Source organism: Quercus lobata, chromosome 2 (genome assembly GCF_001633185.2).
Source record: "Quercus lobata isolate SW786 chromosome 2, ValleyOak3.0 Primary Assembly, whole genome shotgun sequence".
Classification (NCBI taxonomy): domain Eukaryota; kingdom Viridiplantae; phylum Streptophyta; class Magnoliopsida; order Fagales; family Fagaceae; genus Quercus; species Quercus lobata.
Genome location: NC_044905.1, coordinates 88,593,140 through 88,617,773, shown reverse-complemented (window position 1 = coordinate 88,617,773; position 24,634 = coordinate 88,593,140). Strand labels below are relative to the sequence as shown.

Sequence of the window (24,634 nt, the reverse complement as noted above, 5' to 3'; positions counted from 1 at the left end):
TGTCTTAGCTACCACAACTCACAGAAAGATGGGGGGGATGTCTGATGGGACAGGCACTCAAGTGAAGGTCCAGATGATCAACAAGTGTAAGATCCTGATGACTTCAGGAAAACTATATAAGAAAGGTGAGTCCCCATGAAGATGAAAAACGGAGAGAAAAAAAAAATGAAGTTAGAACAAAAGAACAGTGCTAGAACCATAGCCTATGAGCAGGGACCCGTATACATCCACCACGTCTCCTCGGACTGAATATCTAATGGACATGAAGGGGATTTTTCTTACTTTCAATTGTTGCATGGCCCAATTTTAGCTAGAATACACTTCGTTAAGGCCTAGTTCTATAGCCCACTCTCTATAAATTCATTGTTTCGGGTCTCCTTGGGCTAGAACCCCATACCTATTGGGCCTGGGCCCTGAATTGTGGCCTTACAGGTTACATTTTGATATGGAAGACGTGATTTAACTATATCGTTCTTTACGACAATATTAATGGCCTAAACAAGTCTATTTAACACGGACGACCTTCTCACTTTGGGCATAGGAACATGGTTTGACCATCCTCACTATTCCAATAATTTGAGGCCCATTGAACGGATTGATAATCTAAAGATTAAGTGAACTTGTACATGGAACTCGGGCATGAGCATAGATCTCCATAGTCCATAAACGAGTGTGGACACCGTCGATAAGATGCACCCTGTGGGGCCCTTTTTGGACTGTCCCTTAAGCCTAAACCCAATATGATGTTGTGGGTCTGTTGAAGGGCCAAGGATGGAATGAGATACTGAATGGGTGAACTAGACTCAATTCATTACGATCTGTTTAGACTGTTACACTGAACCGATCTGTGCATAAACCAAGGAACTCTAAGCAAACACAAGGCGAATACAACACAAGTATATAACAACTTATTCTTTGCAAGAACTAAAATAGAATAATAATCAAGCACAAATATTTCAAGGAATTTTCATTAGTTGGTCAAAGTGTCCAAGCGTACAAATACTTAGGATGGCCAAATCCACAAAGCCCATAAGGCTCAAGCTCAACAAACTTAAGTAGCCTCTTTGGGTCTACAAGACTTGTGAAACTCAAACCCTTGGATCAGTGTGAAGCCCTAACCAAATTCTATTATAAATAGCTTTTCTTTTTACAATGCTCTTCTCCTAGGAACTTGACCTAAGCTTTTCTCTTCTCTTAGATGAAATTTTCTCAAAGTTCTACATTTGCTAATCTTTCTTTGCCTACTATCTTACATTTTCTCTCTCTCTTTCTTCTAACTTGCTTGTTGTTGTCTCCCATGGCTGCCTTCCCCTTTTATATTGGTCTGTGAAGGGCATAAAATTACCTCCTTCTCCTTTTCTCTAGGATCTTGCCGATTTCTCTGGGATTAGGACTATACACACGTTTTTCCCTTTTTGGTTCATATTTCTCTTTACTGAGAACTCATCCCTAGTTGTTTTTCCTCTTATGGATTTCTTTTCTTTTTTTAATCAATTCAAGCACTGTGCAAAGTCGGTGAGGATGTGATGTTTTCAAAAGTTCTCCACTCTAATGGGACTTTTCAATCTGGGCTCCTTTTTCCTAAAATGGAATTGATGCTCTTTGATTTGGAAGAGCTTTTAGAGTGTGATGTCACAAAAGTTACAAGAAAACAAACACGTTATTTATTAAATGGAAAAGAAACTAAACATTAGCTTCTAAATGAAAATCTCGAATCCACGAGGGGCCCTCGAATCCACAAGGTGATAGGGTTCTAGAATCCACTAGAGAGAAATGGACAAAGCCTGTATTTTTATAAATCTGAAAACTGAATTGCCCTAAAGGCTACAATATGTTTAAATAGTAAAAGAAACCCTAGGGCGGCTATGAAAACACCCAGAAACCCTAATCCACGCTAATCATGTAATTAGGTGGCAAAATAGTTATTTTTGCCAAAAATAGCAAAATTTAGATAATTGCAGAAATTGAAAATATTTTCTCTAAGAGACGTCTCAAAACAGATGGGACCTTATTTTGACTTTCAAACTAAAAGTTATTAAGGAAAAATAAATATTACTATAAATAGCAAAAACATTGTTTTCGAGGCCTTAACGAAGAAATTTGCCTAAATTTAGGCAACACTCGAGTTATCTCGAGACTAGATTAGAATGTCTTTTCCCTTCAACTTGTCAAATTTCATGCAATTCCGACATCGTCGACCCAATGGCCTCTATTAGCACCCCCCTTGATCTTACGCTGTGACTTTCTACACCCTTGCTACTCCAAGAAGACCTGTACTGTCTGTTCTACATCAAAGTGTGTTTAACGTTTTTCCATTTTTGTTATATTTTCTCTGGTCGAGGTTCCTCGAGCCCATCCCCTATAGGATGGTTTACTTTCATTTGCCAATTTCAAGGCTTCTTTTTAGATATCATGTGTCCCTTTTACGTTTTTCCCACCAAAAGGGACCCAGTTCTTTGTGGCCATTTTCCTTGGTGAACCCCTTTCTTACAGGGCTTTCTAGGTTCCTTTTCAAGGAACCTTTTCTGTTGTACCCTTTTTGGGGTCATTTTCCTCCTTATACAAGGTTATTTTCTTTCTTTTGGGCATTTTGCCTATTTTGTAGTTCTTTCTTATGTTACAAGAGTATTGGACCATGGCTCCTTTATGCTTCCATAGGGCCCATGACCTGGTTTCTTGAGTTGACATTTCCTTTGTAATTTTTTGGCTATCAACACACCCATAATGGAAATTGAAGGAATTGGAATACATAACTTTCATTCATGGAAAGTCAATGCCCATTTGTGCCATAAGTAAAATGATGACCATAATTAAGGAGTGATATAGGTCACCAACAAGTCTATAAATGCATGGCTTCTCAAATAGAGTGAGGTATGAGTAATATATACACTCAAAAAATAGTGTTTCTCTAGTAAAGTCACTCACTTATGCGTGGGAGACCCTAAGTTGGTGCCACTAAGGTTGATTTTATAACTTGCAAGTACTCCATTGTTAGGTATTATGGGGGTACGAGGATCCAAAGCAGCAATAAAGTGGGCAAGGTTGTTTCCGAGGAGGGGAATTTCATGAGGAGTCTTTGGAGAAGAACTATTTTTCTAATAAAGGAGTTCGGGATGCTGCCATTGAGAAAAATACCGAGGACTAAGGACTCCATATTGACCTCGAATGGTCAAGAATTAGGCGTGCAGGGAGCATGGTGCAATCCCAAGGGAGACAAGGTAACTTGGTATAAAACAAGGAAGAGGAAAAAAAGGAAGGGCAAGGCAGTCATCCCCTCCACATTAAATGCACCACAACCACTTAGCTGGCTGCATTAATGGGAAATGACCCTGAACAGTGTCCCACACAGCTCATATTCTAGTGTCAAAACCTTCTAGCAAGGTCTTGATGAGACAATTGTTAGGAAAGTTTAATCATAGCCCTCCAAATGTAAGATTCAGATGCGTTCTTGCTAAGTTATATAAAGTCAAGAAGCGCCTAGATCAAAAGGGGGGGGGGGGGTTGAGATTTTTGGTATAAGAAAAAGAGGAGAGAGAACAAAACCAGCCATTGTACCTTCTTCCTTGGACAAAACTCGAGGACAAACACTTAGTCAATTCTCAATCTACTTAGTTAATTGTCAAGCTACATGATTGTCATCTTTTGTTACAAAATGGGTATTTAATGTTAACCTTGCACCCCATCTCTAAAAATTAATTGCGCGAGTAATAAAGATTCTTTCTTTCTTTTTCTTCCTGCCACAGGTATTTTATTGCCAGGTCAGCAACATAATCAATGATTCATCATCACATTTTACCTACTAAAAATCACATTTGAGATTTTGAATAATTTAAGCTCATGAACTAAAAATAAATACAATCAAGTTGCACATGAATAAAGTGCAAGTTTTTAACAATTTAAACTTGTGGGGTTTTTTCCCTCAAGATAGATAGAAAATTGAATAAAAGGAGGTGAAAATTGAATCACAGACATAGGGCACCACAAATGATACCACTCCAACTAGGCTATTTCTTGGACCTCAATTTAAACTTGATTTAGTCACATGTAACGTAAGTGAGATTTAATAAGTGTAGTTAAGATTTTGTAACTCAATTTACAAATTTTGATGTTTTTAACGAATATATTTAAGATAAAAAAGAAGAAGAAGAAAAAGCTAGGAGTAATTATTTCTATAAAAATAAACAATTAATAAACATTTATAATTAGGCTAAAAGTTATCTAACTTCTAACACGCACTCATTCATGCTAATTTCTTATTCATATATTTTAAAACATAACAAGTGACTTACGGTGACCCTACAAATCCATCATACACATGCTGACAATGATAAAAAGAACAGTGCATTGAATCTGATCAGTGATCAATGATAATTTATCCTAACTTGTTAATGGAAAACTCTGATGTGAATATAAATAAACAAGAGTAAATGGAAAACGTGGAGAGGTAAGTTTTATAGGGTCTGCAGCAGCGTGCAGTGAATAATGGAGAGTGGAAGGGTAGACGTGAGAAGAGCGCGTGCAATGTAGATGTGGTTCACCTTCCATTATTAAGGTTTTTCGTTGAATATATACGGTAGCCTCTGTCAGCGATGACATCTTCATCTTGTCAGGCTGTTTTTTTTTTTTTTTTTTTTTTTTTTTTACTTGATAGACAACACACACACACTGGGAATGGGGATGAAGGTCTAATATCACACAACTAACCCACTACAAAAGTCGGTAACTCTTGAAGTGTGTTAGAAGGCTTTAAACCTTGACTCAAACTCACTCTTAATCGATGTGGGACTTACCCACTTGTTTTTCTTTTGAGATAGACTCAATAGTAAACACACACACACAACTGGGAATGGGGATTCTTTGCCTGAAGATTGGGAGTTTCTTGATCAGTCGATCTAGTTCAAGATTAGAAAATGACTTTGAACCAATGGGATTAGAGCTTTGATACCCAATAAGGACATTAAAAAAAAAAAAAAAAAATCTTCCTTTTTTATTAATTTTTTTTTATAATGCTGCGCATGCCACTGTTCATATTGTACAATGTACATCATCTCAAATATGTGACCCTGTTTGGATTGGCCCTCCAATGGCCTTGGTCCTAGATTGCGGTTAGATTAGATGAGGTTTAATTCTCTCTCTCTCTCTCTCTCTCTATATATATATATATATATTTTATAATTTTAATACAATTCAATAATGGATGGATAATAGAATATTTTAAACTTTGAATGTTTTTTTTTTTTTTAACATAAAAAAGTATTAGTTAAACTACAAAATTTTTAACAAATTAAATCATACTATTCGATTTGACTAAAACTAATAATACAATTTTTTTTAATTGCCAAGTTGTAATTAAGATTATTCAAATTCAATAATTTATTTATTGTTTAATTTATTTATTTCTTAATTATTTCTATTTTTTAAACAAAGAGAACACAATGTCAACTTAGACTATTACATAATCCAAGTTTTGGATAATCACCATCCCAATCAATAGTAAAGATTAAGCACTTTTGAAATCCTTATTATAAGTCTTTAGTCATAGTTTTGATGAGGCCATATAATAATCATCATTAATAATTTTTCCTTGGCTTTTTGTTAAGGGGTGCATTTGCGTATATCTGTTAAGGAGGAATTTAGGACGTATTTTTTTCCCTTGAAATTGATTTAAAAAAAATATTTTTTGCATTTGCAAATGTTTGTAGTGATTAAAATTGCTGGTCAACCTGAAAATGATTTCCCGTTAATTGTAAAATAAGGGGTGTTTTGGCGTAAAATATTTTACGCCTTGATTTGAGGTCCTTATATTTTACCCCTCACCTAAAACTCATTAGCCCAACCACCATCCCCACCCCCACTATTAGTAGCCCAACCACCACCTCTCATTGTTGTCATCGCCACCTCTCTCTCTTAGAGACATTTGGCATCCTTCACTAGAACACAAGACCACTGTCCACTAGAATGCAAGATTGCCGGTCTCACCATTGCCTTCTTCAATTCGTCTCTCTCTCACACATTCTCTGTCTTTCGATTGGTCAATTGTTATTATTTTGGGTTTTTTTGGACTATAATTTGTTTAGAGTAAGACTTATGTATAATACTTAAATGTTGTTCCTTAGGTTCTTCTTTTAAGATTCTGCTATGTGAATTTTTTCTCATGGGATGGAAGTATATTTTTTAATTAAGTAGCCACATGGTTGAATCTTAAAATAATAACCTAAGGAACAGCACCTAAGGTATTGTATTGAAGTTTTGTCCATTTGTATATTACTAAACTGTATGGGAGCTAAGAAAATGTGTTTTTTGAAGCGTTTTCAGGACCTAATGCTTAAAAATGTTTTATAAAGCATTTTAAAAAAATGTAACTAAAAACTTGAAAATATTTTCTTTTTCGAGAAAGGTTTTCACTTGAAGATATTTTACGATAAAAAATGTTTATATTTGAAGTAAACACATCCCTAATGGATCACTGTAGTGTGAAAAAATTAATGAAAGAAAATAAACAAATACTTATTCAATTGAATGTTATATGAGTCCCCAAACAAACTAATCGACTACAATTTTTTTCCTTTTATTGGTTAAACATCACGTTTGAGGGAGAAAAAGAATGAAAAGAAAATATCTCTCTCTCTCTCTCTCTCTCTCTCTCTCACACACACACACACACACACACACACACACACGAAGTTGATAAAGCAAATTCAAGGAAATGATTAAACATTATAATCATTGAAACATGCTTGGAGTTAGTGCACTTATACATTAGACCTAATACAATGCGAATATGTGTCTAATCATAGAAGAGAAGTTGATCAAGCAAGTTCAAGGAAAATGATTAAATATTATCATCATTGGAATACATTTTATACTTAGTGCACTTATACATTGGATTTAATACGATGCGAATATGTGTTCAAAATTTTATCACATATATACATTGTATCAAGTCTAATACAAAGGAACATTGGACCTAAACTTACTTGATGTTTGATTATTTGATTCCCTAATATTCTCTTAGAAGTGTGGGATAAGAAAAAAAGATTTTTTATTTTATTTTTTTATTATAAAGAAAAAAAAAATGATTCAGACAAAGAGAGGACAAAAGTTGGTCCTTTCGACAAATTGTTATTCTAAAATTCCAGACAAAGATTCCATATCTATCATTTCTTTCTTCTCTTTTGGTTTTTATTTCTTTTAATACTTCAAATGACCATGCAAGCAATAATTAACGAGCTTGCAGTTTCGCTATTGTAGGAATAGAATTTGTTTAGTGTTTTGGTAAAAAAAAAAAATTTAGATTTAAGGTTTTTACTTTTTTTTTAATATTTTTTTTTAAATTGAACTTTCTTTGAAAATAAAGTTTTAATTTTTTATCATATATTTAACCTATTATCAAAAACATTTTACTTATCCACGTTATTGTGTTAGCACTAAACATAAAACAGGATCAAATGGATCCCAAACATATATAAATAAATAAATAAGTTTATGGATATAAATTTTCACAATTTTATTTTAAAATAATGGTTGATGTAACTTATTGTGATTGATGATTCTCAAAAAAAAAAAAAAAAATTGTGATTGATATGTGGTAAAAGATATGTTAGTGATTGGATCATATGGAAATGATACTACTCAATCTAATCAACTCACCATCTTAACAAGTTGCAAAAAGAGATCTCCCATTATAACTCTCAAATTATAAAAATTAAAAAAATTAAAAAAAAAAGTTGATTAAGTGAGATTTGCAAGATTTGCAAATAACTTGAAAAGTGAGAAAAATACGTTATAGTGGGTTAATGAGACCATGTAAGTTTGTGCATCGTGTATATGAGCTCTCATGGGCTTGCATGCACTCCAAGCTTATTTGCAAGGCTACTCATGGAGCTTAAGAAAGGTTGCTGAAATGCACTTTTATACCCGTTTGAGTTTTGTCTATTTTTTTATTTTTATTTTTTTGTAATGAGTATTTTGATAGACCTATATATATATATATATATATATATATATATATATATAAAGTGTCCTTCACCATTCTACTTCAAAGACCACTATGTGAGCGTTTGGGCAGGGCTGAAAGTTGCGTTTCAGCCCTGCGTTTTCATGCCTTTTTTTTTTTTCTTTTTTTCTTTTTTTTTTCCTGTATGTGAACAGTAAAATCACTGTACAAGAGACAAAAAATATTATTCACACACTGTTTATGCACTGTTTATATACTGTTCATGGGTCCCACAACACTATTTACACATTTAAAAATTATTTTGTTACAGTGTTTTCAGTTTTCAGTTTTCAGTTTTCAGTTTTCAGTTTCAGCAACAATAAGCTCAATCCAAACGGACCCTATATTCCCAAACCTAGTGAATACGGGACCCTTTGGATGTCACTTACCATATCAAAGGTAATGCTTCTCACGGCTACATTCCAAACAATAAATGTTTCATCTAGGGCTTAGTTACTTCCCTAAACTTTAGAATTTTCCCCCAAACACATATGTTTTGTGAATCTTAAGAAACCGAAGGCTTCAACCCACAATGACCCAGCCTATGTGAATTGTAAAAAGTTTCCAAAGTATGGACACAAGTCACACAACTATTATTAAACCAAATTTACAACTTATTGACTTATGCAATTATGAGTTGGCAATATAAAATGGTGAGTCACACAAAACAAATAATATTAGGTTATTTAGGATCACATAAATCAATAAGTTGTAAAATTATGTGTCCGATTGATTATGACTCTAAAATTATTCTTCTAGATAACGTGTATGTTTGTATACTATAATAAAATAGTCTTAATGTGATAGTTATTTATGGCTAATAATTATGTACTTTAGCGGGGCCAAGAGGGATTAATTAAATTGACCATCTACAAAGGCAGTCATGAAACGAATCCAACCTTTTCCCAAATTTCCAATTCACTCACTGTAAAAACAACTCTACTTTAGAAAAAGAAAAGAAAGATTCTACAACAAAAAAAAAGTGACGACGTTGATTTCCTCCAATGTTAAAGAATGCTTAAAAATCTGGTAACTGCTCTGGTTTTTTAGCGTAAACAATTCTCTAAGTTTCGAGAATATGAAAGTGCTTGTAGAAGCGAAACAACTGTTTAATTATGATGCTCAAATTGGACTTTTAGATTTTGAAAGGTGCAGGAACCTACCAAACAAAGAAAAGAAAAAATTAAAATGTGAACAAGGAGTTTCCAGTTTTGTTTGGTTTTTTTCTTTTGGAGTGTTTGGACCGTGAATTTTGGACTACGGTTTTGTGGAATTTTCTTTCCCCGGAATGTTCGGACCTAAGAAACTTCCAGTTGATAACATTGGACCACTGGTTTTTGTTGAGAAACAAGGACCATTGAAATTTAATACTAGTTACTGTATATTTTTGGATAAGTTTAAAATCTTATATTATGTAATAAAAGTTTAAGTATTTGAAATTGATTTTGTGCTAAGTAGCTACATTTTCTTTGAGTCTAGTGACTACGCTTTATGAATTTTCTTATTATAAATTATATAGATTTTTTTATTTAAGAGTTTGGGGTGTTTTCAAATTAAACCCAAAATTTAAAAGAGTTTTAATTAAAACCATAAACTTTTTGTATCATTCCAATTCATGTCCTCAACAACAACAACAACCACCAAATTTTAGTTTCAATTTTTTTTTTTGATTGATTATGGATTCTCAACAAATTAGGTTGATCACATGTATTTGTGTTATTCATTTTATTCTATCTAAACTCATGCTCTTTATTACTTCCTTAATTGACATATTCTTTTTATAACTTCTATTATGTTATTTTTTAACTTCTCGGCATTTTTCATTCACTTAATTTATATCAACTTGCTTTTTTTTTCTTTTTCTTTTTTTTTGATAATACCTCATATCAACTTGCTCTTTCTCAATTATCACTCTCCTCTGAATATGACCAAACTATCTCAAACAACTCTTACTCTTCTTTTCATCAATATGGACCACCTTATTTTTTCAGTAAATTTCCTTATTTTGAATGTAATCCTCAATGAGTTATTATTTATTAAAAGTAATAGAAATTCATACATGTTGTGAATAAAGCCTATCTAAATGCAACAACCAAAAGAAGAAGAAAAAAAACTTACAGATGATATTATTATTAGGGGTAATTACAGTAAACCTGCTTGTGATTTGGCCAAAATTCACTTTACTTACTCGTGATTTGAAAAGTGTCACTTTGCCTACTTGAGTTTCGCTCCGTTAGGACTCTGTAATCTACCTCTGTTAAAAATAAGGGTAAATATGTATTTTTGCTTCCCTTTTATGTCTCTCTCCTCCCAAAACATAAAAAACAAACAAAAGTAAGAAATAATAAGATAAAAAAAAATGTCATTTGAAAAAATGGTAGAAACTTTCTCAAGAACTTCAAGAACACAAAACTCAGATCCATCTCTCTTTCTTCGCTCAAAACCTAATTTAGTCTTGGAATTTTGCATAGAAACCAACACAAACACATCCACACATCAAAATACAAACCCATTTTTTCTTTTTTTTCTTTGTTTTTTTTTTAAACTGAACTTTCATTCATTCATTCAAAGCAAGAGAACAAAAATAGTACAAAGCTTAAAGAAAATAGAGGAAGATACAGGAGAAAGCACCAAACCCACTTTATCTATCAAAATATAATGCCAAAACTCAAATCAAAATACACACACCCACACATATACAAACCCACCCAGAATTATTGTTTCTCTCTCAATCATACCCAAGTGTGTGTGACAAGGACTCTCAATGATAAGCCTCTAAACTAAATAGATGTTATTGTCTCATATTGTGAATAAGAGCAACCAAAGCTAAGCACCAAGCTACGTAAGTTAGCCCAAATGTGCTGTTGGTGCATTGTCTCCTAGATGTAGGAATTTGATGGTAGTAGGAAGACATGCATTGTCTCATCATGCATGTCTTCCTACTACCATTTATTGGAATCTCATAAAAGACCCATTTTCAGGCACAAATCTTTTGGTTTCCACTTGGTTTTGGAGGGTTGTAAATTGGGTTTCCTACTTTCCTTAGATTTGTTTTTGAGATTCAAGATTTGAATTCAAATGGGTTTTTTCTCAAATCTTGAATGGGTTTCCAACTTTCCTTAGATTAAAGGTTTGAGAGACAAAATCTAATAATTTACTTATTTTATATATAAAAATATATATATATATATATATCCCTTCGTCTATCTCCCAAACTTTGAGATTAAAGGCTTGGAATCAAAATGGTTTCTTTTGACTCAAATTGGGTTTAATGGGAATTCGGTTGGGAGTAGAGAGACAGAAGAAGAGGAGAGGGACTCCACAGTAGAAAAGGAGAGAGATAAATGTTTGTTATTAATTTTTACAAAACCCTAACTTTTTGATTTTTTTTTTTAATGTTTTGAGAAGAGAGAGACATAAAATGGAAGCAAAAATACATATTTACCCTTATTTTTAACGGAGGTGAGTTACAGAGTCCTAATGAAGCAAATCACAGGTAGGCAAAGTGACACTTTTTAAATCATGAGTAGGCAAAGTGAATTTAGGTCAAACGACAGATAGGTTTATTGTAATTAACCCTTATTATTATTGTAGGGGGCATAACAAATGATCTGGCCCAATCTAGACAAAAGTGGGCTAGGATGGAGGTCCAATACAATTAATTTGTAAAGGTGGATTATCAAGGCGAACTCTTCAAACCTTAGTAGCTTTGTTTGGTAATTTAAAGAAAGAAAATTGGCTAAGACAACAATTTAAGTAGAGAATAGTAGGAAGAGAGATAAAAATTCTTATTCAAGTTCTTCATCGAGCTGGCTGAGGAGCAATAGTTCTTTGGTTATACACTTCTCGGTTACATAGTTCTCAATTTCTTTCTTTCTTTTTTCTATCTCTTCCTCTTTAGATTTCTTGATCCCCACCCCTCTTTCAGGAGGATCTTCCTTCCTATATATAGTTGTTGGAAATGCATCCAAGCCTTTCACTTGGATGGTCATTGATTCCCCCTTGGATACTTATCCCCTCACTACTTTGCTGGTGGTGGTAGAGTAGAATGTAGGCTGTGGGGGCATTATTCAGAGGTCATTCTGCCATTAATGCGCCAAGCTGAGCTGGTATAGTACATTTAATGTGAAGATGATGGGTGTTTTATCTAGAAGCTTCCTCCTCCTCTTGTTTACACGTCTCAACTTCCTTTCTCAGCCTTCAACCTTATGGCCTTGGTGGTTTGTCTCTAGTCTCTTGAGGGAGTGTTTGCTCCTCAGGCTCCTCGGACTCCTCGAATAGGTCGCCTTCCTTGATTTCACTGATTGGACTATCATGATTGTGCTCGGCCTAATCTGATGAACAGTTTGGCCTAGCTACTCTTCGGGTTGAGTCCATTTGATGGTCTTCCTTCTTTAGTCTCCCCCCTCCCTCAATTATTATTATTATTATTATTTACCATATAATAAAAGTTATTATTATTATTATTTGTTGAGATTACAAATGATATTATTGACTTTTAGTACACTATACAAAAATTGTGAATTTATATGGTAATCAATTATTTAATTATTGTCGCCAAACATTCACAATAAAATTAATATTATATAAAATCTTGTTTAAGTCATACTATATCATATACCATATAATAAAAGTTGTTACCCACCTTGTGATTGTGCCAATTGGATGTCCTCTAGCTTTTTATTATATTTTTCAATATTTCCTCCTAATGTGATGTGGCACATTATAAACACATTAAAATAAACATCTATTGCCAAAATTTTGAAAATTTTTAAAAATATTACTTCGATTAGAGTTATATTACCAAGAGTTTCTAGAAATTGAAAAAAAAAAAGTTCATTACATATTTTATATTATTTCAATAATTTATTATTGTTAAAAACTAAGTTGTTTATGTCCTGCTTGCACCCCATGAGAGACAATGTTAGTATTACAAGTTGTATGACATAAGTTTTTCACGTAACTCATTAGACATAAGTTTTTCACGTAACTCATTATAAATACAATGATATATTTTACTTTAAGTGAAACTCTATTATCAAAGTTAAAAAAAACAAAAAACAAAAACTATTTCAATTAAAACTTAATTATAAAAAATTCAAAGAAATTTAATACCAATTTTGATTTTTAATGTAAAATTTTTAATAATCTATTAAATTTTTTATTTTTAGTAAACTTTTTTTTCACAATGTGCATTAATTTTTTTAATAATATATTTTATTAATTAATTTTAATTATCTCATGAAAATATTTTACTTTTGAGTTTACCTATGATTCTTAATTATGTAGTACATGCATAATACTAGGTTTGTTAATTTTTAATACAAACTATTATACAACTTTTTAAAGGACAAGCGTTAACTATAAACTTAGTTGTAGCCTAAACTTATAATCAACAATAGAAAGATGACACGTGTTTATGTCATCTTCTTATTATTGGTTGTAGTCCTCGACTACAACTAAGTTCGTAGGCAAACTTTGTCATTTTCTAAAATTCTAAAATTTTTTTTTTTTCAAATTACAAGTATATCTTTTAACATAATAAACCAATAAAAACAAGTCATCCTAACTGGCCAAACAGAATAAAATGAGAGAGGGAGAGAGAGTTAGAAAGAAGGCTCTAATTGACTAAGAATCCAAGTAATTAATCTCATCCTCTATGGATAAGGCCGATGATTATTCTTGAAGTCAAATTTCCAGAACCAAGTTTGGCGGTCAAGGATTAGGAATGCGAGTTACAATATGATTTTCGCAAAATGCAAGCTACTGCCAACTACCAAGGACTTATAATCTTTACAATAAATTAAGACAAAGACGTTGGCGTCCTCCACTCATAAATGCTCTAGAACCATAATTTGGGTTCCACGTTCACAAGCAGCCGATGAGGACCACCTTATCTACAATTTTTTTTTTTATAGAGAATTTCAACTTATGATGTCCATATTTGATAATTATGGTTTTTGTTATTAGACTAAGACACTAATTGGTTTTTAGTTCAAGCGAGAATTAAACCCAAAATCTTTTATTCACCTATCAGAGACTTTATTAATTGAACTAATTGAAATTTACATTTTAACTACAATTATGGCCAATAGAAATCCTCTGTCGCACTTTTTGTGTTTCATTTTTTAGCTCTACTAATCACAACTTTCTATGTATGCTTTTGACTTTCCTTATAAAATAATCAAAATTTAAAACAGAAAAAAAAAAAAAAAAAATCAAACACATGACATATGATGATTGGTGAAACACAAAGTGTGATAGAAAATTTGTATTCAAAATTATGCCTATTAAAATTCATAATATCTTGTTATTCATCTCTGGTTTTCAATTGGGCCACCAACTTATAGTTGGTTTGCTCAAATTCTTTGAAACCTTCGGACTCAACTTGACTTTGAACTTCATAATTCTAATTTATCCATCATTTTCTATCTGTGTAATTAACCACTACAAGAACTACATGATCACTTCTTTGGAAAGTTGCATGAACTAGACTATAGTAAAAATGTTATTTACATATCCACAACACATATAGCAATTAGTGATTTCCTATCACTCATAATACTGGGAAATAAGATGGAAAAAAAAAAAGAAAAAAAAGAAAGAAGCTCAGTTTTAAAATCAGTGCAAGGCAATTAAGTGGTGAGAATTGGAGGCAGTAATTCAGACTTGGATCCAAGAACTTTAGCCTTTGTGTCTGGGAAGAATTCTATTCCAGGTAGCTCTTTGACCTCTCCATTTTCAGTAATATGAATGGGATAACTGAGCAAATGGCCTGGCAAGTCATGGTCCAGTGTCTCACTAGAGTAGAGGTCCCAATACTTTCTGGCAATTTGGTTCACTCTTTGGACACATTCCACGCTTTCTGGATGGAGAAAGGAGTTATCTAGCATGCCTAAGTGCTCGTACCACAATGCCATCCGGAAGCCGTGGATTTGTCCGCTGGCTGGCTGCCTAGTGGATAGGTGGAATGGTTGATAGGCTCCCATGGCAATCTCTGTATCCCGGGCACCATCCATTGACCTCTGATTGATGTTGGCAGATCCAATGATAATGTATTCATCGTCAACTGCAAAATGCAGTCATTGTCCAATCTTAGTTATTGTCTGTCATATTCTCATATTTAATCAACTTAATGCCTTAAAGACTGCGTGAGCTCACACAAAACAGAAGCACGTTCAATTTTCATAAGATCAAATTCCAGTTTATGATGTACAGTCAGTATGTGGATGTCTTGATAAAGTTTTCAGTTGAAATTTATACGGTTTTGGGATGCCCTCTCACTCTCTTTTTCAGTTGACATTTATATGGTCTTGGGATGTACTCTCATTCTCTTTATTCTGGATAAAGCTACTATAATGCCGCAAATCATATTTTATTAAGGAATAATGTTATTCAAAATTCTATCCATCAAATAAGAATGACATTTTTTTTCTTTTTGGGGGGGGGGAGGGGAGATGGGGGAATCTTGAATCAGTACAATGATGATTGCTGTAAAATGTGTCATTTAATAGCACAACACTAACAACAAGAATGCATATTAATATGCATTGAAATTTTCACTGACATACTTCAATATGAAATCAAATGCCTTAGGTTAGAGAATTCAAGAATTTCCAACAGAACACAAAAGTAGGTACTTAAACTTATCAAGAAAATTTGATAAACCAATTTACCTATCATCATCTTAGCATGAATATAGATCATGAACCGCCTGGCTTCCTGAGCTCTGCTATAATCTGTATCATGTTCGGGTTTCTCTGGAGGTTCATATTCTCCACTTTTCCTTGTCTCTCGATTGCCGAGGCAAAAGAATGTCAAATAGTCCCTTGGGTTTGCCTCAAGCCCCTTAGTTTGGAGGGCCTGCACTATGTCTTTGTACATCATCTCCATTGTCCTATTTTGCCAATTCAATATTGCTTGCACAGATATACTTTCGGGGACACCCTCTGGCCACAGTGGAATGACAACATAAACGGTAAATCTTTCTCCTGCCTCAATCTTACTAACAATCTTCAGTGACAGTTCTTTTGGAATAAGATTTACAGCACCAACCTCCTCAACTTTAAGGCCATGTGAATTCCAGCAGAAAGAGCTTCCAAGAAAATACTGATTTTCAATATATATGAAATTCTTTGCACGTCTAATGGCATTGATGTAAGCATCCTGAATGCTTCTGTCAATTACATTATCCTTCCAAGTGAGAAGACCTGCCCTGGCTGCATCCTCAGGAGCATTGGGGAAGCCAAAGGTGGCTCCTCCATCAATTGATCGGAACAATTGTACATTCCATGTTTCATGGTCTTCGGGGTACATAACCGGAGATGGGGTTATGAAAATGCCATCTAGTTCGCTTAATTGAAGTAGCAATTCCTTCTTGCCTTGCTTCCTCCATCTCTGCTCAAAATTGAATAAAACATCCCAGGCAATAGGTCCTTCTAACCGGCAGTGAATGTCATGCCAAGGCTCCCTAGGTCCACCTTTCTCAATTGAGGCACCAGCAAAGTTAGGCTGATGAAAATCATCATGATGAGCTGTTTTAAGAGTCCTGAAAATGGAATGAAAGGGAGTATCATATCTCCCATCACAAAGATCAATACCACCAATGAAGCTCACAATCCTCCTCTTTTCAGATTTTCTATTGGGCATCTCACTGTCCACCACCACAATCTTCTGGTGATGAGTGAACATGGTGGAAACCTCAAAGTCTTGAACAATGCTTTCGCCATTGTCAGGATTACGTGGGCATAAAACACAATGGACTCCAGTGTTATGGAAATAACTTCCTGTATCTTCATCATGAGTAGCCATTACTCCATCCCTCTTTAGTAATTTTACAGAAGTTCTGTCATTCCAAACAAGCATCAGGACTTTGACCCCTTCACTAGCCTTCTTTATAAGAAGCTCTCCGAGGGTCAGCTCTCCTCCAGGCTTTTGTCTCCTCAAGTCCCTTACCAAGGTGATCTTAGAATATACAGACCATCCAGTAATATATATCAAATGCTTTGCTTTAGAAATGGCATCAAAAACATCTTCCCAGCATCGCTGGGGCTGATAATATTTGCCCCCAGCAAGAGGGATTTTTGGGATAAAATTGTCTGGGATATGAGCATCTTGGTAAAGAGTAACTGAGCAACCATGTCTCTGTGCAAAGAATGTGTAAGGGACTCCTGGAAATTTAGGACTTCTAATTCCTCGAGACCAATTACATTCTTGAGTGACATTGAAAAATTGCAATTTCACATGGATTTTAGGAGTTCCGCGGAGAGGTTTATGGTTCTTTTTCAAGATCTTAAGCCATCTGTCTACTTCTGCTCCATTTACTATTTCCTCAACGGGCATATAAGCTCTTCCAATTACTCTTGCCCCAACATGATTACCTTCTTTGATAGAAAAAACAATATTAGAAGCCTTATGAGCACAGTAAATGCGGAAAGACTCGGACCATTGGGGATTAGAGCGTCTATTTTCTACCAGTCTAGTGCGGGCAACTCTAGCATTCTCTATATCAAGTGTTGCATAGAGTTTGGAACCATTTCCAGGCCCAACAGTTTCTATGCTTTCCATTGGCTGCAGGGAAAATCATTGACATTTGAATTTAGCAAAATGTATCTGGAATTGATTCTAGACATAAAAATTTCAAACTTCTTATTTTGCCATGGAAGAGGGAATGTAAGTTTGAAATTTCTTATGGTTGAGGGTTTTGCAGTTCTAAATTCCATATATGCTTTTCTTTTCCTACAATTCTTGATTGTCAAACAGATCAGAGTGAAAGAACGAAACCAAAGAAAACGATATTGAGAACAATTAGAATAGCATTCTCCGCTATCATAAAGTTTGGTTCAATTCCAAAGAGATATTATGACTAGTGTCAGCAAAAAGTACTAATTAAAAATATTTCCAACTTTATGCTTAACATGTTAGAGAGAGAAGTCAAATATGAAATAGACTAACCAATTGGTTTAGTGTTTGAAAGTTCATGTATATTGATGGTTTCCTGGACCATAGAGAAATGAATAAATTATGTAACATGGGAACATCATATGGCTTACTGACTTCAGCACACTATTGCATGTAAAGTAGGAATGAGAAAAATAGCATAGTAAAATAAGACAAGATTATGGACCAGGTACATGTGTGCCATTGAGAAAGCATAATACAGGTATATAGCCACTAATGGATTTTAAAAATCATTGATATGAGCAGCCAGAAAGCATAGTTTTTTTTTTTTTTTCCTCGGAAGAATTAGTTATATACGTCTACTTTTTCTTTCTTTTCAGATCAAATTTTTTTTCGTTCTTATCTAAACATATATCAGATGGAAAAACAAGGGAAAAGGAATTCTATACAATTAGGAAATAAGATGGTGGATAAAATTTTCGGAACATGCAAACATACCCTGCAGAAGAACATGCAGCAACCTTTGCCAGAAAGCTTATCAACCTCATAAATTGTCGCGTGAAGCGTCCCATGCAACATTATTTTTCTCATCTCTCTGCTTATTTCCACACTGCACAGACCTCCTTGGCTTTAAAGTTTTGAAAACAACTCAAAAGGACCACAAAATCAAAATACAAAGAAGGAGATGAAACATATGACCCGAACATATATAGCATTGACTTGAAGAGAAGAAATTAGTTGGCTTGCGTTAGAAGGTTCTTGAAGAAGAAGCAATGTGAATCGGAGAATTCCCTTAAAAGGACTTTTGAGTAAAATAAAAATTATTTAGAAGCAGTGGTGGATCAGGTAAACTTGCTGGAAAGGAGGCTAAATTAATTGGTTTAAAGCAACTTCAACTTGGTTTTGTTTTAGTTCTGATGTCATGGCGCAATATAAGGTAGTAGAAGAAGTTGCTTCCTAGAAAGATTAGAAAACGAGTCCTCCAAGCCTTCCAATCCACATAAGGACCAGTTGGTGGCGGGAAAGATGGTCTTTTGCTTTAAAAAAACTTTAGGTGCAGGTGCAGCACAAGGAGAGAAATAATAAATTAATAGTAATCCAGCAAACCTGGCTGTACCATTAACTTGTTCAATTTATTGTCGAAAAAAAAATGTCTCCTAGTTTTGAAGGAAGAACAATCAATATTGTCTTGGTCAAGGGAATATTGCACTTGATTCTTGTGATACCCGGGAATGTTTGAATTGAATGAGTGCAATATGGCATGCTCTTGGCAGCCCATCATGCAAGCTGCCAAGGTCATGGCATGCCCAAATAACCTCCTTTGGACATGTGTGGTTTTGTGGAGTTTCTCCCTTCAACAGATACTTCAACCCAAGGGGGAAATTTTTTTTCTACTTTTCCTTGGGAACAACAGGTAAAATCAAGGGTCTAAAGTAAATTTTATGCATAAGTTAGTATAATATTATTTTCTTTTCCAGTTCACCTCAAATGAACTTCTCATAATCAGAAAATCAAGGTAAGGGGTGGAAAAAGGAAACTGAGCATGATGTCACACATCAATTCTTAAAAAAGATCACTTGAAAGAAAGAAGAGAAACTCCAATTGATGTCACTCCCAAACCTAATCCACTCATTTACTCAAAGCTACCACTGCTTGATAACAGCAAGCTAATGCACTCGAGCTTGTGCCCCATCATTTAGGAAAAAATATATATACAAAGATCTTAGGAGTCACATGTTGATGTGACTTTGAATTGATCTGAAAAGTAAAGCTGTACTTTAAATGTATCATGAAAAAATATTTTGGGTTAGAGTAACTCAAGCAATAGTGCAAGTCTGATACATCATTACAAAACATGTAAACAGAGACATTTGTACAGAGAGGCATGTAATTAAGGGGACAAGCGATAGGAAGATGTGTCCGGACTGAGATCCTGAGCTACCCGGAGAAGATGTTCTATGTTGATATCAGGGTAGTGCTGTAGAAGCTTTAAGTTAGCCACAAAATCACCACTCAGTAGCCTGCTCTTAACACATAGCAGCATTGCACAACAAACTCGTAGAAGCATATCCTGTGGTCCATAAATTTTGCTTCCATTAAATGAGTATTCAGACAGATTGGTGAAGCATCATATTAAAAATGAAGAGTAAATGGCCAAACAAAACTAGATTAATCTGGGAGAAGATTGGGGTAGAGGAATTAATGTCGGTTACAATTAGCTAAGTAAATAAGAACAGAGAGAGAGAGAGAGGGACCTGAACACCAAAAGGATTACCCAGAAGACAATCCCAAATTCTCAAGATTGGTTGAAAATCGAATTCTTGTGTAAGTAGCAATGTAATCCACCTGAATGCATAGAATTGTGGCCTCACCTGCTCAAAAGAATACATAATATAAGCTTGCACATTTTAGTGTAACATAAGTGATCACCTTTAAGAAATGGATTCTAATTGACTGAGGTGGTTCGCAGAAGAAGTCAAAACAACATAAGACGCATTAAATTAATATAAGCTTAAGACATATTAGAATTTAAATCCTAAGCAGATTTTGAAGTAATTTACCTTGTTTGTGAGCTCAAGATGCCGCCACAATTCCTCATTATTGGCTTTTAATAAATCTGATAAGCGGGTAAGGGTGGAAAGGATGCCCACTGCACTATTATCCAATTGTTGGCAAAAGTGATCCACTGAGTCACTCAAGAGTCTAACAAAACAAGAAAAACTATCTGCTTCTGCATTTGCCTACATAGAAGAACAGGGATAATGTCTCTATTCATGATTCGCCTTATATCTTAAATTCGAAAACATGAAAAGGAACAAGAAAATGTAGACAAAAACAAAGCCTCAAACAAAACCAGAAAAAAAGAAAAAAGAAAAAAAAAAGAAACCAACTTATCATAGAAATTGTTGTTCAGGTTCAATCTAAAACAAGGGAAAGCCATCTCTGAAACATCGGGTTTTTTTTTTTTTTTTAAATAAATTTTTTTTAATAAGATAAGAAGAATAATAAGATTTATTGAAGGTTACAGGAAAAATATACACATATCAGCTGGTAATAACATCCCATACATGCATATAGAGTGAACTGTGAGTGTCAAAAATCATTATGCCAGTCAATTTGGTTTTTCAGAATCTGCAAGACTGGCAATTCACAGAAATGTGACCTTTGGTCCCCAAACACTCTCGAACCAAAGACAATTAGATTCAAACAAATTAGCAGATAGATCTATCAGATAAGAAATCTAACGGAAGTCTTACAGCATTTTTCTCATCGGTGTCAGTACTGAACACATAGTATATTGGTGCCAGGACCTCATTCATGCCTTGCACATAACGGATTGCAGGATTCAATTTTGCAAACAGGAGAAGAATATTTTTCATTGCTTGCTGCAGATGAAAATTCAGCATATCATCCAGTCAGCTTGAGAAAATCTCACAAACAAGTAAAAAGAAAATAAAAAATTGGGTTAAGGCAATGAAGTACTCTGTTTTTCCTACTGAATGATGTTTCCCCTGAGAAGAATTTCTTATCTGGGTGTGTGCGTTGCAGATCACGATCAATCTGTTCTACCATCTCTGTATACTAGAAACAAATGGAGTTTTACTGAAAAACATCAACTAAATTATATACTCCCAAAAAGAGAGAAGAAAAATAAATCAACTTGATTATAACATAAGGATTCAAGAGACAGCTTTAATTGGAGAAGACATTCACCTGAAAGTATTGATGCCATGCACTTGCTTTACCGAGGCTCAAAGGATGATCTTCTTGAGAAATTTCATGTCGCCTCAGTGGCCCATCCACATCAACGTCAACATCCTGCTCCTTATAACTAAAAGCTTCATCTTTTCTCCTTGTGAGTTCTGACTGTCTAGATTCAAGATTTCCATTAGTCCATGGTAACTGCTAACAAGAAATAATGAACTTGATATAAATCTGTGTAAGATATTCATCTGAATCTAAACAAGTTTGTTAGCAAGGTAAACAAGTGCTTGGTAAGAAGCATCTTACAGGACTCAGAAGAAGCTCCTCTTTTAGCTTTGCATACTTTTGTCGATTCTCAGTCAGCTCCTTTTCCCATAGGTCACGAGAAGTAGGTAAATAACCTAAAAGCAGCTGGTTGAAAACATACAAGGGCAATAAATACTCAAATAATCACAAGCATCAAACAATAAAACTTTATTAATTTGGTCCATTAAACATCTTAGTGATCAAGTGTCGTCTTAACATGTAGACAAGAATTTAAACTTCCAATCCTCAGATTAGGAAACATTCATTTATAATTTGTTACATTCAACTGTGTTTTTTCTATTTTTTTATGAATACCTTCAGCTGTGTTAATGCTTGCTTCTAGTTAAAGATCCAGTTAAGCCAAGGGATAACTCTGTTGATTATCTGAGTGTTGTATCAAAGCATTATGCAGTAGCCCTTTCTGAATATACTACCCATAGACATACACTTTGATGAACACACACACGCAGACCTTAAATTCACATGGGAGGTCCTTAGTCCATTTTTTATGAGATGAAAACCTCCATCCCACCCATCAATTTCAAAGGTGTCCACTGATCCTAAAGGTAAATGAATTTTCAGGATGAAAATGAACTGAATGAGATATGAAGTTTCAAGAGCAAAACTACCCTAATTATCCTATCAGTCTATCATTGCAGTTATAGTACAATCTTCAGTCAGTAATTGAATTATCTCAAGATGATCTCCTCAAAATCTATCAGACCATAATGACATTAATGAATCATGACAGTTACGTGATCGTGATGATGAGAAATCAGAAATAGCAGTACCGATGAGCCTTGGCTCAAATGGCACTTCCTCCTCTTACAAGTCTGAGTGGAGGGTGAAGTTGTGGATTCAAAACTCACTGAGTGCATTTATAACTTACCAATAAAAAAATATATATAAAAAAGAGAAATCAGAAATAACATTTCTAATTTTTGGTGCTTCTATTTGCTATAAGTAAATTTGCTTTGTTTGTTAATAGAAATAATAATGTAATTACGCCATATTATAATTGTGTTCATCGAATTCAAAATCTAGGGCTAAATAATATCTGGGTTCACTTCAAATGCTCTCTATAATTGTCTAAATTGCTAGGTAGAGTTAATTTCTTTCTACACTAAACTTATGATAACCAGAACTTCGGAAACCAAAATTACCATGTCCATAAGTCCATTTGATATCTGTGAATGTTAGAATAATGGCTAAATGATGAAATTAAGCCTTTCCTAATAACTACAACTTTTGTGAACGAAGTGGTATTTTATCATGGTATCAAAACAGTGGTCCTGGATTCAAGTATTGTCTCCACTCTACCTCATTGTATTTGTCAATTCACACTAAAAGATCAAAATCTGATTGAAAATGTAAACATGGCTAACCAAAGAATAGAACCCTCACCTTCCAAGCCGTTGCGCGCAAACCTCCTCCATCTGGAAGTCCAGCACTAGCAATTCTTTGTAACTTCTCCAAATTTATCTCCGGCCGAGAAAGCTAATGAAAAAATATAAAATATAAAACAGAGAAAAAATATATATCACAGTTGCATTTTACAGAAAGCAAAAAGGAAGAAACAATAAACCCTAATACTCTATTTGACTGCTTTTAGATGAAAACAAATTGGAAAATTTTAACAAGGTTATCAAATTGAAAACCTTGTACACATGATTGGTCTTTCAATCTTTTAACTTTTCCGCCTTAGTAACATGACTTCATGAAAACATAATTACACACTCCATTTCATTTTCATTCCTTATCCAACATTATCCTCTAGTAACCAAACTGACTGTAAGACCAAATGTACAAAATTAACTGACTACCCAAATTAAGAAACTTCACAAAAAACCCAGCAATCCTTAACCATTTGCAATTACATTAAAAAACACACACTCACACACAAAAACTCAAACTACAAATAGAATATAGAAAGTTTAGGATTACTGTAAAAAAATTTCAAAAATTCGAAAAAAAAAAAAAACCCAGCAAGGCTCAAATTCCAGACCTCGTATTCAAGATCGGATCTTTTCTCGTCCACCGCAATGACTTGCACTGTCGAAACCGGACCCGCCCCGTCTTTTTCGGGTCTGGGTCGGTCCTCAACAAAATTTTCAACGCCATCGCTCTCTTTATCGGACACGAACCCATTAGGCTGAAAGGTCTCGAGCTCTTCACCGGGTTCAAATACTACCAAATCGGAGCCCCCACCGTACTCTTCTTCTTTTCCGTCGAATCCAGCGACCAGGCTGCCAAGGCGGTCCGGGAAGGCTCGGCGGGCTTTGTCGGGGACAGGAAGCGGAAGCTTGAGCTTGCCTTTGAGCATGGTGGTGGTAGTAGGTGAGTTGGGAGTGAGTCAAGGGAGGTGAATCGGGCGAGTTGAGTTGGTGGGTGTGTGATAATATTCCATTGAAGTTGGGAAGAAAAGAAGAGAAGGGTGTGTTGGTTTTGGGTTTCATGATGACTCGGGAAATGAACTGAGTTACTCATTCCGTGACTCTCTTCCTCACCTCACGTTCGAGAGCGCGGGAAGAATGGTAGTTGAAATAAAATGGTTGTTGAATGGTAGGTTGGCCCACTATTTCCCTTCAATTGGTTTTTTTTCAATTTGGGCCAACTTTTGGAATTCTTTTTCGGCCCAATTCTAGCCCACTATTTTCCTTTAAAGGCTTATTTGGGCCAATGATTTTGAATTTTTTTGGGCCCAATTCTAGCATTCCATGTCATTTG

At 34.5% G+C, this 24,634-nt stretch overlaps 2 protein-coding genes across 4 annotated transcripts; both read right to left on the bottom strand.

Moving 5' to 3' along the window:
* Positions 1-14,359: 14,359 nt before the first annotated feature.
* Positions 14,360-18,694, bottom strand: LOC115977065 (phospholipase D alpha 1-like). Its single transcript, XM_031098704.1, has 3 exons — positions 18,395-18,694; positions 15,673-17,566; positions 14,360-15,065 (listed from the first exon to the last, which is right to left on the bottom strand). The coding sequence occupies exons 1-3, from the start codon at positions 18,485-18,487 to the stop codon at positions 14,632-14,634; spliced, it is 2,421 nt and encodes an 806-aa protein (XP_030954564.1). The 5' UTR covers positions 18,488-18,694; the 3' UTR covers positions 14,360-14,631.
* Positions 18,695-19,591: 897 nt separating this feature from the next.
* LOC115977064 (TBC1 domain family member 13-like) lies at positions 19,592-24,404 on the bottom strand. Of its 3 annotated transcripts, none has more exons than XM_031098701.1 (9): positions 23,913-24,404; positions 23,312-23,404; positions 21,908-22,012; positions 21,611-21,799; positions 21,380-21,478; positions 21,154-21,282; positions 20,458-20,637; positions 20,152-20,268; positions 19,592-19,967 (listed from the first exon to the last, which is right to left on the bottom strand). In XM_031098701.1, exons 1-9 carry the CDS (start codon positions 24,228-24,230, stop codon positions 19,788-19,790), a joined length of 1,410 nt encoding a protein of 469 aa, XP_030954561.1. In that variant the 5' UTR covers positions 24,231-24,404; the 3' UTR covers positions 19,592-19,787. The 3 variants fall into 3 exon arrangements, with proteins under 3 accessions (XP_030954561.1, XP_030954562.1, XP_030954563.1); XM_031098702.1 differs by having other exon boundaries at positions 21,611-21,763; XM_031098703.1 differs by having other exon boundaries at positions 19,831-19,967; positions 20,172-20,268.
* Positions 24,405-24,634: the final 230 nt, after the last annotated feature.